The sequence below is a fragment of the Lontra canadensis genome, unplaced genomic scaffold (assembly GCF_010015895.1).
Source record: "Lontra canadensis isolate GAN:19392208 unplaced genomic scaffold, GSC_riverotter_1.0 scaffold45, whole genome shotgun sequence".
NCBI lineage: Eukaryota > Metazoa > Chordata > Mammalia > Carnivora > Mustelidae > Lontra > Lontra canadensis.
Genome location: NW_022631039.1, coordinates 6,806,380 through 6,820,667, shown reverse-complemented (window position 1 = coordinate 6,820,667; position 14,288 = coordinate 6,806,380). Strand labels below are relative to the sequence as shown.

General features: G+C 44.8%; 1 protein-coding gene across 1 annotated transcript in view; it reads left to right on the top strand.

Moving 5' to 3' along the window:
* YWHAG (tyrosine 3-monooxygenase/tryptophan 5-monooxygenase activation protein gamma) overlaps window positions 1-13,976 on the top strand; it is a 30,798-nt gene extending 16,822 nt beyond the window's left edge. Inside the window, exons 2-3 of the mRNA XM_032872468.1 lie at window positions 10,522-11,187; window positions 12,164-13,976. Coding sequence (XP_032728359.1) covers window positions 10,522-11,178 — 657 coding nt within the window. The 3' untranslated portion in view covers window positions 11,179-11,187; window positions 12,164-13,976. The remainder of the gene's footprint in view (window positions 1-10,521; window positions 11,188-12,163) is intronic.
* The last annotated feature ends 312 nt before the right edge of the window (window positions 13,977-14,288 follow it).

Genomic DNA, 14,288 nt, shown 5'->3' with positions numbered 1-14,288 from the left:
CAAGTAGGCAGAGGGGGAGAAGCAGGCTCCCCGCTGAGCAGAGAGCCTGATGCAGGGGCTTGATCCCAGGACCCCAAGATCATGACCTGAGCCGAAGGCAGAGGCCCAACCCACGGAGCCACCAGGCACCCCTAGGAGAAGTCTTTTCAACCCAGAGTCAGTATTTAGGAAAGAAATGCTGGAAATATTCCGTTAAATTCAAAACAAAACAAAGGTGTCTGTGATCAACATTAGTAACATTGCCCATGTGTGTGCGTGACATGTAATTGTAGGTATAGGGAGTATAACTACAGGAGAGTGATGCTTGGGAACCATGAGATTATGTATGGAGGGAATCAACTGAGAAGATATATGAATTAGTAATTGGTTTAATAAAACAGGATGGAAATCTCTAGTATATATTCTATATCCTGGCCCTGATCTGTATAAAGATACTGTGAAAGATTTTTATACAACAGGAATAAGTGAAAAAAAGATATTCTTGGGGTGGGGTAATGAGCACATTCTCATTCTCAACAGATGTGGGTTTGAGTTAATTATTTACATCAGTAAACTTGTTTATATAAAATTACTGCCTTTGGGGGGGGCGCCTCTGCCTTCGGCTCCCGTCATGATCCCAGGGTCCTGGGATCAAGCCCCGCATTGGGCTCTCTGCTCAGCAGGGAGCCTGCTTCTCTCTCACTCTCTGCCTGTCTCTCTGCCTACTTGTGATCTCTCTTTCTGTCAAATAAATAGAATCTTTCCAAAAAAAGTACTGCCTTTGGGCTTTTCTTTTTTACTTGGTTCTCAAAATTGGTTTTAAACTTTTAATTGTAGATAAAATTATCAGGGTGAATTATGGAGTGGGTTTGTTTGAATTGGTACTGTAACAGGTCAAAAATCAGTCTTCTCAATCTTGACTGCTTCCCAGCCACTCTGTTTTCAGACCTTTCTAGAAATACTGAGAAGACACAGATACTTTTTGAATGGCTATCTAAGAATTCTACAGTATGGATGTGGCATAATCTTAGGGGTTTTTTTTATATAATTTTTTAAAAAGATTTTATTTATTTATTTGACAGAGAGCACAAGTAGGGGGAGCAGGAGAGGGAGAAGCTCATCTGGGAGCTCAGTGTGGGGCTCATTGCCAGGACCCTCGCATCAGGACCTGAGCTGAAGGCAGATGCTTAACCACCCAGGCCCCCCTAATGAGTTTCTTTCTTTCTTTTTTTTCTTTTTTAGGATTTTATTTATTTATTTAACAGACAGAGATCACAAGCAGGGGGGGAGAGAGAGAGAGAGAGAGAGAAGCAGCCTCCCTGCTGAGCAGAGAGCCTGGAATGGGGCTCGATCCCAGGACCCTGAGATCATGACCTGAGCTGAAGGCAGAGGCTTAACCCACTGAGCCACCCAGGCCCCCCGCCAGTGAGTTTCTTATTGAAGACCATTTAGGTGGTTCCAGGCTTTAGCTGTTAGCAGTAATACTGTTAATCAGTTTCTAGAAAGGGAATTGCAAAGGGGTGCCTGGCTGGCTCAGTCTGAGCAGCGTGTGACTCTTGATCTTAGGGTTGTGAGTTCAAGCCCCATGTTGAGTTTAGAGCTTCCTTTAAAAAACGGGGGAAGGGGCGCCTGGGTGGCTCAGCGGGTTAAAGCCTCTGCCTTCGGCTCGGGTCATGATCCCGGGATCCTGGAATCGAGCCCCACATTGGGCTCTCTGCTCGGCAGGGAGCCTGCTTCCTCCTCTCTCTCTGCCTGCCTCTCTGCTTACTTGTGATCTCTGTCTGTCAAATAAATAAATAAAATCTTAAAAAAAAAAAAAAAACGGGGGAAGGGTGGGGATTGCAGAGTCAGAAGTTGTTGTATATGTGTAATTTTGTTAGTCCTTTCCAGATTGCCCTACATAAAGGTTGTACCAGTTATAGTTTCGCACTGTGGATGAGAGTGCTGTTGGTGCACGGTATCACCTTCACAGCGAGTCATTGCCAGTCTGATGGGAGACGAACGAGCATTCAGAGTGGATGAGACTGGGTGCAGTTTCCCTGTTCTTTAACTGCCTATTCCTTTTACTCCTTTTCCTATTAACAGTTGGTCCAAAATTCTTTTTGGAAGCCTGTGTATTAGAGAAGGTAGCCCTTTCTCTGGTGTGTTGGTCACGTTTATAGTGTCAGAGACACAGGATGGGAGAAAGAATGCAGGCTTAGAAGCTGGAGGGCCCGTGTTTGTGTCCCATCTCTGCAGTGCGTTTGTGGTGTGATTGGGGGGAAATCGCCTTTCGTTTGTCTGAATCCCACTGGTGAGTAGGTGTGATGTCCATTTCGTAGAGAAGTTGTGGACTTCGTGGCTATCCAGAGAGCCTGGGTGTTTGGCCAACTCATCTGTCATCTGTGAGACCTTGAACTTGGCCCTGTTGAATATGAAGTTACAGGACTCCTAGGATGCTCTTCTTCCTGAAATGTTTCCTTTCTGCATAGTTTTTATCTAGGGTGGTTGCTGCTGGGGGGTGGTGGTGGTGGTGGTTTTTTTTTTTTTTTTTAATATTTTACTTATTTGACAGCGAGTGAGTATGAGAGAGTGGAGAGCACAAGCTGGGAAGTGGGGAGAGGGGCTGGGGGGGCAGAAGCAGACTCCCCACTGAACAGGGAGCCCAACATGGGGCTCTATCCCAGGACCCCAGGATCTAATGTTGTCCTTCCTTTTTTTTTTTTTTTTTTTTTAAAGATTTTATTTATTTATTTGACAGAGAGAGATCACAAGCAGGCAGAGAGGCAGGCAGAGAGAGAGGAGGAAGCAGGCTCCCCGCTGAGCAGAGAGCCCGATGCGGGGCTCTATCCCAGGACCCTGAGATCATGACCCGAGCCGAAGGCAGCGGCTTAACCCACTGAGCCACCCAGGCGCCCCTGTCCTTCCTTTTTTAAAAGATGTTATTTATTTGAGGGATGCCTGGTTGGCTCAGTTCATTAAGAGGTTGTCTTCAGCTTGGTCGTGATCCCAGGGTCCTGGGATTGAGTTCTGCATCGGGCTCTCTGGCAGGGAGCCTGCTTCTCCCTCTCACTCTGCCTGCTGCTCCCCCTGCTTGTACTCGCTCTCTCTGGCAAATGAATAAATAAAATCTTTTTTAAAAAAAGGTAGAGAGATTGAGAGAGAGCACAAGCAGGGGGAGAGGGAGAAGCATTCTCCCTGCTGAGCAGGAAGCCCCATGGTGGGCCTCGTTTCTAGGACCCTGGGACCATGGCCTGAGCTGAAGGCAGATGCTTAACCAATTGAGCCACCGGCTACCCCTAATGGTGTCATTTTCTAATTAAAATTTCCTCTAAACTTTCCAGACGGAGTGCTACCCTGAGAATAAACTGAGTAAGTTTGTGTTTCCTTCTCAAGGAGCAGCACCTTGAGGCTATCTCACTACGTTTTCTGTCCTCAGAGAGTGGTGGTGTATGACCTGTGCTAGATTCTCAATAGATGCCTGATGAGTTATCCCCGGAGTGGCTATTCTGTAATTTTCCTTGTCATCGGACCTTACGGCACACATTATATCAACTTTTTGAGAATGAATGTTTCGGGGGTCCTCAAGACTACCGCCACAGTCGATGATGTGCTAGGACTCAGCATGTAGTTGTACTTAGGGCTGTGATTTATTACAGTGAAAGGATACAGAGCTAAACCAGCAAAGGAAAAAAGACGGGAGTAAACCAGGTGCAGGCGGCTGTGTGTGTGAAATGGTGCCTGCCAGGGAGTGTCATAAGAGATTTAGTGCCCGAGGGTTTTGCTGGGGCTGGTCACAGAGGTACTGTCTGCCCAGCACATCCCAGTATTAAGACTCCTAGAAGGAAAACAGGTGTTTACCATAAACCACATGGTTTACGCAAACAGTTGAGGGGCAGGGAGCCATTCTTATCTGGGAATGGTGGGAAGCCTTCCAAAATTCAAGTTTCCAGATGCCAGCCAAGGGTCAGCTTTGCAAGCAGACCTTTCTAAAGTTAGCATTCTCCAGCCTGTAGTGTTAATTCTTCTGCACAGACCATCATTCAAGTTTAAGGTATTTTACTCAGGCAAGACATAGCTTCAGATGATTGAAAATTTCTGTAGTTACTTAGTAGTCCTTTCTAGAATACATGATTAACTGTATACTCAGACACGACTGTCACATTTATTTCCAGTGGTTTAGTCCTCTGCACAGTGTATAGATACTTGTGTCCATTACATGGACGCTGGTGCCTGTCCTGCACCTTGTCTTCTTATTTTCTCTGTTTTTGTTTGTATACAGCAACCATTGCATTTATCTTTTTCATGTCCTCTTAGCACTTGTGGGTGATTAGTACTCCAAACCTTAGGGGCACAAAAAAATGCAAGATGGGGCCAAATGTTATACCTAGTGTCTGCTAGCCCCCCCTTTTTTTCATCTTTTCTTTAAGAGACTTTTTTTAGAGTAGTTTTAGGTTCACAGTGAAATTGAATGGAAAGCACAGAGTTCCCATACACGCTGCCCACAGGCCTCCTCCCCCATGCACAGGATCGCCCGCTATCAGCATCTCGGTGGTTTGTTACAGTCAGTGGCCTGAGACCTACAGTGACACATCATTATCAGCCAGTCCATGGTTTTTACTTTAGGGTTCACTTGTGGTATACATTCTGTGGATTTTGACAAGTGTGTAATGACATGTATCCACCATTAGAGTGTCACACGAAATAGTTTCACCACCCTAAAAATCCCTTTTATCTTATTTTTTTATTAAATATTTTAACTTATTTATTTGACAGAGAGAGCAGAAGTAGGCAGAGGAAGAGGAAGAAGCAGGCACTCCGTTAAGCAGGGAGCCCGACGTAGGGCTCTATCCCAGGACCCCCCGGTATCATGACCTGAGCTGAAGGCAGCCACTTAACCAACTGAGCCACCAGGCGCCCCCTATCTTATTTTTTGGATGTGAACCCAATTGTTTATAGAGACTTGCAGCTTGCTTAAATCAGTGTATCTTATATTTACTACTCTAACTCTTGTTTTTGTATTTTTTTTTTAAGATTTTATTTATTTATTTGACAGAGATCACAAGTAGGCAGAGAGGTCAGGGGGAGAGGAGAAGCAGGCTCCCTGCTGAGCAGAGAGCCCGATGAGGGGCTCGATCCCAGGACCCTGGGATCACGACCTGAGCTGAAGGCAGAGGCTTTAACCCACTGAGCCACCCAGGCATCCCTTATTTTTGTATTTTTTTTAAGATTTTTTTTTTTTATTTAGTAGAGCAGAGAGAGCGTGTGCACGGGGCTGGGGGTGGTGCGGGTAGAGGGAGAGGGGGAATCAAGCTCCCCAATGAGCAGAGAGCCCAACGCGGGGCTCGATCCCAGGACCCTGAGACCATGACCTGAGCTGCAAGGCAGAGGCTTTAACCCACTGAGCCACCCAGGCGCCCCTCTACAAAAGCTTTTGCAAGGTAGAAATAGATTTTAAATAAACTAAGCCCGATGCAAGTTTTTTCTTATTTAAGAGGATTAAACATAATGAAGTTGCATTTCCTACCATTTAAGGTTCTTGTTGAGGAAATCGTAGAAGACTGGGTGCTCTAAATGTTGGGGTCAGAAAGTCATCTGAACAGCTTTCCAAGTTTCTCAGGGGGTTGCTAATCTTCCGTTGAAGTCTCTGCATCAACTCTTAGGGGAGAACATTTGGTGCTAATTAGTATCTGATTCCTTAGCGGTGGATTTGGGGAGTTCCAGATCGTAAACTGTCTGACTCTGTCTGAGAATAACAGACTTTTGGGGTCTTTTTACTCATCTGTTTATCTTTAACTCGCTAAAAGAAATCTGAACGTGGGGTAGTATCCTAGTCCTTGAGAAGAGAGAAACCTTAATTTTGTTTTTAAGCGGAACATGTGACATGCCAGAGGATACAGACTTTCTACATTTTACAACAGCGGTGACAGTGTATTTTAGGGAACATATTTACAAGTGTTGTGTTCTTAGAAATAATTCAGTGACTATTTGGAAAAATAATTATCTCCCTTCCCAGATGAAACGTATCTCTCATCTTCCCACATTGAATTCTTATTCTGTCTGTTAAGCCTTTTCTTGGACACTATGAACATAATTTTTTTCCTTTTAAAAAGTTATTTTTTGACTATATTTAAAAATTTTATTCATTTGAAAGGGAAGAGCATAAGCAGGGGAAGGGGAATGGCAGATTCCCCATGGAGCTGCAAGCCTGATAAGGGGTTCCATCTCAGCACTTGGGGAGATCATGACCTGAACCTCACAGACACCCCATCTTTTAACTTTTAAAACTAGTGTGGTTGGGATCTCTCTTTCTTTCTTTTTTTTTTTTTTTTTTAAGATTTTTATTTATTTATTTGACAGAGACCACAAGTAGGCAGAGAGGCAGGCAGAGACAGAGGGGAAAGCAGGTTCCCCACTGAGCAGAGAGCCCGGCACAGATCTCGATCCTAGGACCCTGAGATCATGACCTGAGCCAAAGGCAGAGGCTTCAACCCATTGAACCACCCAGGCGCCCAGGATCTCTATTTCAGTGTAAAAATCACAGATTCATTGTCACACAAGTTCTTTAGATCTTAAGGATTTTTTGAAATTCAGATTTAAGGTTTTTAGAGAAACTTTGAGCAGACTTTAAGAGTTAAAGGTTTTTCCCTCTAACTTAGTTTTTTAGTGGCAGAGCACATCTGGGTGTGTTCCAAATGTGGTTGAGTCTACTGGATCTAAAGGTGACACTGCCATTTTCTAATCTCCACGTTTCTCTTGGTCTCAGGCAGCTGTGCAGACTTTACAGAAGCACACAGTGCTGCCTTTGGGCTCTGTAGCCATAACTTCATTTGCAGCAGGAGGAGACCCAGCAGTATAGGGTACTGGTGAGGTCATGTGAGCTTTAAATAGTTGCTGGCTCTGGAAATAAGGACAGCATGATTTAGGGGAAAGGCTAGAACTCAATGGCCTTAGGTACTCTGGCTTCTCTTTGCATTGGAGATCGTGATCGGGTTGCACTAGTGGCGGCAGGCCTTTGGTATTCAGTGAGTATAGGCCTGAGTCCTGTGGTATGTACCTGAGGCTTACAAAGGCCTCAGCTTGTTTGAAAGCCAGTCAGGGGAGTGTTTTCAGGCTATATGACACTAAAGTTTATGGAAAGGAAGTGATGTGAGCTAAGGAAATTTCAACTTAGAAAACAGGATGAAATGGAGATGAGATACTTGATACAGGGATATAAGCTGGCAGATGGTTATGTAAGAAATTTAGAGGCTTCTTAGGCTGAGAATTAAGATGGAAAATTATCCAAGGTATTCTCAAAAGTAATTGCTCACGTCTCTGTCACTTTACTAAGTCAAGAGCACTTTATCGTTTATCTAATGCACTCTTAAACTAACTTTATGGAAAAGGCAGAAATCTAAGTTTAACAGAGAGGAAAATCGAGGCCTAGAGATGAAATGTTTGCCCTCAAGGTCACTTAGTACGGTGGGATTGGTGGGACTGGGAAGACGGGTCTTCCGGGTTAGCTGAATACACATCAGAAATCAGCAGGAGTGACAGAGTGATCTGTGGGGGCGCCTGGGTGGCTCCGTGGGTTAAGCCTCTGCCTTCGGCTCAGGTCATGATCTCAGGGTCCTGGGATTGAGCCCTGCATTGGGCTCTCTGTTCGGCAGGGAGCCTGCTTCCCCCTCTTTCTATGCCTGCCTCTCTGCCTACTTGAGATCTCTGTCTGTCAAATAAATAAATAAAAATCTTAAAAAAAAAAAAAAAAAGTGATCTGTGGGTTGAGCAGAGGGTCTCCAAAGCCTAGAGTATGTAAAGAATTGGATGTGGGAGGAAAAAAAAAAGAATTGAATGTAAGATGATACAAGCTGCTTTATTCCAGAGAAGTGGTGTCTCCACAGGGGAATGGGGTTAGGGGGTCATAGAACAGAAAGCACCTCTGTCCTGGTTTCCTGGTTTCCTTCTGCTCTCAAGTCCAGTAGTACAGAAACCCTGTCTTCCCAACTCTACTGTCACAAGAGAGCCATGTCTGGTAGAGGTCTTGTTCTTTAGTATAATGGGAGAATCAAAAATGCATAGTAAAAGGGTAACATAAGAGAAGCTGCTAATCGGTATAAGAAATATATTTTTTTAAAGATTTTATTTATTTATTTGACAGAGATCACGAGTAGACAGGCAGGTGTGGGGCAGGGGGGTGGGAGCAGGCTCCCCTGCTGAGCAGGGAGCCCGAAGTGGGGCTCAATCTGAGGACCCTGGGATCATGACTGGAACCAAAGGCGGAGGCTTTAACCCACTGAGCCACCCAGACGTCCCAGTATAAGAAATATTTTGAGTATAGGGTGCCTGGGTGGCTCAGTGGGTTAAATGTCTGCCTTTGGCTCAGGTCGTTATCCCAGGGTCCTGGAATTGAGCCCCATGTCAGGGCTCCCTGCTCAGTGTGGCGGCTGCTTGGCCCTCTGACCCTCTCCCCACTTGTGTGAACTTTTGTTCTCTCTCTCAAATAAATAAAATCTCTTTAAAAAATATTTGAGTATATGGGGCGCCTGGGTGGCTCAGTGGGTTAAAGCCTCTGCCTTCGGCTCAGGTCATGATCCCAGGGTCCTGGGATCAAGCCCCACGTCGGGCTCTCTGCTCAGCGGGGAGCCTGCTTCCTCCCCTCTCTCTGCTTGCCTCTCTGCCTACTTGTGATCTCTGCCAAATAAATAAATAAAATCTTTAAAAAAAATATTTGAGTATATATCATTTGCTTGATATTTTGGGAATTAGCAAAGCTTGATTAATTCTTTCAAAGAATGAATTGCTGGGGCGTCTGGGTGGCTGCTTCCTCTTCTCTGCCTGCCTCTCCAACTACTTGTGATCTCTCTCTCTCTCTCTCTCTGTCAAATAAATAAAATCTTAAAAAAAAGAATGAATTGCTTGCAGTAAACTAGTAAGCATGCTGTGATTTGTGTTCTGATTTAATTATCTCTTGAGAGATAATATTTAATTTACATAACCAGTTGCACTAAGCATAACCTTCCCCACCTCTTGGTTTATGGAAGTGCCATACATACTAAATGTGAATGATTCACACGTAGAAAAAAGTCTCTTGGTATCCCAATGCTCCCAAAATAATTTTGGCATTTCGCTTTGGATTCTGCTCCCAGCCTGCCCCCCTCCAACACCTGTAATTAATACAAATGTAATGTAGATGCTGTGGTTGGTGCACACCTGGATCAGTGAGGGTTCAAGAGAGTGGCCAGTCTTAACAGTGTGGAAGGAGAGATGGGGAAGAATTATAGAGGACGTGAATATTAACTATTAACTTGGTTCTTGACACTTGTATAAGTCTCCCGGGCCTGGGGAGAACAAAGGGCAGAAGTATGATGTTTTTGTTGCACTTAACAATGTTATGACTGGATCCACAGGTAGGAGAGGACGGGCGAGAGAAGTATCTAGTCTCTCTGAAATAGCGAATGAACTGGGATTCTTGGTGTTGTGGCTTAGCCACTGACGTAGTACCCCAGTTTAGACACAACAGCCAGACAAATAAAAATCTCTTCTCCAATGAGGAATAAAAAACTAGAGCTCTGTCCTCCTTGTAAAAAGTTTCTGTTTTACGTGGTAGACAGTGGTATATGGCTCTGATACGACAGGCATGAGGGGACATAAGGGAAGGCGGTGTGATTGACTCAGTTTAATTTTTTTGTTACAGGCAGTTGTTTGGAAGTCATAAAAATGCAGAGCATTGGCGTGTCGTTGCTTTAGTTTCCTCTGGGTGATTACTTGTTGGGGTGATAAAGATCGGAACTTAGAAATGCCCATATTGAAAGAAGCATTAATTTCTCTTGGCCACTCCAGCTTAGAAGTACCTTGCTTGCCTCTCCTCTTTTGTATTGCTCATAGCATTCAGCGTGCGACAAGTGTGTCCTCACGTTTGCTGCCATTTCTGTGTTCAGACTCAGTCCCGTGCCCCCATGTGACTTCCCTTCCTGAGATGTGTAGTTCATATCGTCTTAACCCAAGAGCAGAAAAGCCACCTCCTTTCCCAAAAGGCAACTTGAACTTGACTTCAGAATATTCTCACTGAAAAGGGATGGAACTGAGTAGACAGGACATGGTTAGAAGGAAAGTGTCAGTCTGATTGCCTAAAAAAGTGTTGAGGTACGTAATAGCCATCTGTGCTTAAAATCCCCAGGATTGGCATGTATGTGACGTTCCAGGAGAGAATTACTAACCTTACAAGATTAGTATATGTGCTGCCGAAGCGAGCACTAACCTTATAAGATTTAGATCAAAATTTGGTCATCTGAGAGCTCAACCTGATAGATCTTCAACGAAACATCTATTTGAAAAGTATGTATCCTTTTCTAGGGAGGAAGCAGGGGTTCAGGCACCACTGATGCAGCTGCAGTGTTTGCCTTCTTTGTCGTTCATTCTGCCTCTGTCCCCCTTCTGCGCACCTGCACAGTCTCGCCGTTCTTCCTGTCCCATCACTTTAGTCACCTGGTGAATCTGTTAGTGTTCAGTGGCGTAAAGATGAGATCAACCCAAGGGACATCATCTGGACCATAACTACTCTTCATTCTCTCTTTCCCTTAGGTGACAGAGCTGAATGAGCCACTGTCCAACGAAGAGAGAAACCTCCTGTCCGTGGCCTACAAGAATGTAGTCGGGGCACGCCGTTCTTCCTGGAGGGTCATTAGTAGCATTGAGCAGAAGACATCCGCCGATGGCAACGAGAAGAAGATAGAGATGGTCCGTGCTTACCGTGAGAAGATCGAGAAGGAGCTGGAGGCGGTATGTCAGGATGTGCTGAGCCTGCTGGATAACTACCTGATCAAGAATTGCAGTGAGACCCAGTACGAGAGCAAAGTGTTTTACCTGAAGATGAAAGGGGACTATTACCGCTACCTGGCCGAAGTCGCCACTGGAGAGAAGAGGGCGACCGTCGTGGAGTCCTCTGAGAAGGCCTATAGCGAAGCCCACGAGATCAGCAAGGAGCACATGCAGCCCACTCACCCCATTAGATTAGGCCTGGCTCTTAACTACTCCGTTTTCTACTACGAGATCCAGAACGCCCCGGAGCAAGCCTGCCACTTGGCCAAGACCGCCTTTGATGACGCCATCGCCGAGCTCGACACTCTCAACGAGGACTCCTACAAGGACTCCACTCTCATCATGCAGCTCCTCCGCGACAACCTAACGCTCTGGACAAGCGATCAGCAAGACGACGACGGCGGCGAAGGCAACAATTAAGGCCCCCAGGTGGACTGGCAGCGCCCGCTGATGCTACTACTGCAGTCTTTATTTTTTCCCATGAGCTGGGGGTCGGGTGGGGGAGGGAAAGGGAGGGATGACCTTCCTAGGGAGAAGCCCACGACCTGTCCTGTCTTTGATCGCCTCTTTGACATTTTTGCCAAAATACCACTAGTGGAAAGTCAGGCTAGCTGTGCTCGTATTGGAATGGCGGCCTCACACTGGCGTCTGGGCTGTTCTGTAGATGGGAATGCGGGCGGAGCTGTCTGTCTTTAATCTAACTTATTGCTAGAGAATAGGGTTTTAAGACGAAAAGAAAACTGAAACGGGATTGGCCCTCATTCAGTGAGTTCTGTGGTTCCAGTAAGGATTTGTATGTACATACGCTCTTGTCTTACGTTTTGGGTACTCTTGTCTCATCTGCTTTAGCTGTGCGTTTCTTTTCAGGGTGTACTTGACCAGCCGTGGACTAGGGTAAATCCCGAGTGGACAGGCTTGGAACATAAGGCATGTTTATCCTTATGGTTTAGGCCTGGCCAGTTTCCTGAGTCTCAGATTAGCTGACAGTATTAACACTAAATTGCAGTTTACAGTATTTCTACATGACAGCCATACGTAACATCAAGCCATGGATTGTGTATTTTCCTTTGCTGGTTTACTTTGGCTTTACATCCGTAGTCAGCCTTATCCGGGTTGGGTTTTGCTGTTCGGTTGGGTTTTTGCTGTTCGCTGTCTCCCAGGCCACAAGGCTTGCCTGAGGGGAATCGCAGCTCCTTTTAGGTTTTGGTTATTAGGTGCTTGGCAGGTGGCTGTGGGATTTGTGCCCTTCTTCCTCTTAACTCAAATCCACCGCAAAAATGATGAATCACTTTAATAGAATCGTTAAACACCACAAAAATAGAGAAAATTCAGGTCTGTATGTCATTTATTGTGTTGATATTTTCAGAGAACTCCTGATTTTTAAGCTGCCACGCTCCTTCCTCAGGGATCACGCTGCCATCACTCTTGAGTGTTCCCCGCTGGACCTTCTGCTGGTGGCTCTCGGGACGGTGGAGACGCCGTTGAGCTGGAGAAGCTGGGCAGTCATCTTGAGGAAGGTTGTGGTGCAGTGTGTGGAAATTCAGGTGCTAGAAGCTTACTGGTAGAAAAACCCAAAAGCAAGAGAAGAGCTCTTCTGTTCGTAAGCACTCTGTCCAATTTCGGGAGCCTCGTAAGCATGTCCGTTTTTCCTCCCCGAAAACACTCCTTCCCTAAGCAGTTGTTGTAGGAAGATGAATTAAAGGCATTATCAGATAATAAATCACTCCTATTTGACCAAGACTTTTTCTACATATTTCTTTTTTCTTCTTAATGAAAACATCGAAGCGGGAGAGTCCTTTCTCTCTTGTACAGTTGACACATGCTCTGGAATCGAAGGAAACTACATTGCTGTTTCCACAAATCTGTTCTCAGTTAGCCTTAGGTCCTTCATTCTTATTTTGGAAAAATCTGTCTGAAAAACGTGACCTGTCGAGTGTGTGTTCAGCCTTTCTTTACAAGACCAGAAACGGTGTGAACTCCTGAGATGGAGGTAATAACGCCAGACTCGCTTTGTTTGTTGCTTTGGTTTAGTCAAGGAGAGGTATGAGGAATAATTGAGGAAACACTGACCGTTGCTTTTTGCTGTTTACCAAAATTGGACTTAGAGTTGGGAAATGAGTATGTGTGACAGGATCCAGGTGACAGTGAGGACTAGAACAGTGATGCCCTGTAGCATGGCACAGTTTACCCAGCGTGACTTTCCTTAGAAGGTTCCCTCCATACGCTAGAGCAAAAGTCCCAATTAACTGAACCCTAGCGGAACTAGAAGAGAGTTGTACAGCTTTTGTGCCGACACCGGGGCCCTAGAGTCAATGCCATGGATGGGAAATGATGGGGGGTTGGGGGGGGGGGGTAGGTGGGGCTTTTAACTTATCTTCATGTCCAGTGAGCAGTGTTTTGTCCTTCCTTGTAGCCTTTGAAAATGATTTACTGGAATTACAAAACCTATTTTTTCTTTCAAATTTCAGCTTTGGCTCTGGCTGCTTTTTAGAATAATGCAAGATAACAGTTCTACCTGAGGGCTAAAAATGAAGAGGGAACGGGAGACTTGATATTTAAGCAGCTTGAATGGTTTCTTTTCTTTTCTTTATTTTTAAAGAAATGCACTTGCCTCTGATACTGTCTCTCCAGTGAAATGATTACTCCTCCATTACTCTATTGATACAATATTGTGCATGCTAGTGTTGTATTTCTATACAGTAGCTTGAAATTTATTAACTTATACTGTAGGTGTTATGTATTCCTATGACAAAAAAAAATTAAGTCTTCAAATTTTTTAAAGTTTTTTTAATTTAATTTTTCCTTTGGGGGTACAGTTTGCTCTACCAAATAGTGATCGTAACAAATTGATCTGTTTTGGATGTTGCTATAGTGACATGCAGTTATATATTTTGTTTTTAAGGGGGGGGAGCAAAAGAAACACCAGTGTTAGCTTAATCTTAATGTCTGGTGTTTGTCATGGTGAAATTATAACTATTACAGTGTAGGAGAACAATGACTATGTTCTCTGAATGAGCCTTTGTGCTTTTTGTCATGTTATGCAGTGAACTATTTTTAAGGTCTAATCAGTGATTATTTTTCCAACTCCGTGTTTCTCTAAGGAATTATTTCACACACGGACCATTCTTAGCAGTTTTCCTCAGTGATGGAATATCATGAATGTGAGTCATTATGTAGCTGTCGTACATTGAGCAAATAAACTTACAGATCTGATGTCAGTGCCATTAGTTTTATTTAAATGACTTTAATTTCCCTTTGCTTTCCAAGGGTTGATGGGGCTGGGGGCAAGGGACAACACTGTCTTGGGAAGTACCTAGAGCTGGGAGTCAGACCCGGGTTTACGGACCTTGAAAAATCATTGCACCTTTTGGGCCTCCGGTGTTTCTCCTGCAGAATGAGCACGTGCAGGTAGATCTCTAAAGGCCTATCTGGGGGTGTGATTTGTGAGAAGCACAGACCCGAGTTTGAATTATGGCTCCTTTCGGTCTTGGGCAAATTCTGAAACTTCTGAGCTTTGGGGTGTGGGTCTA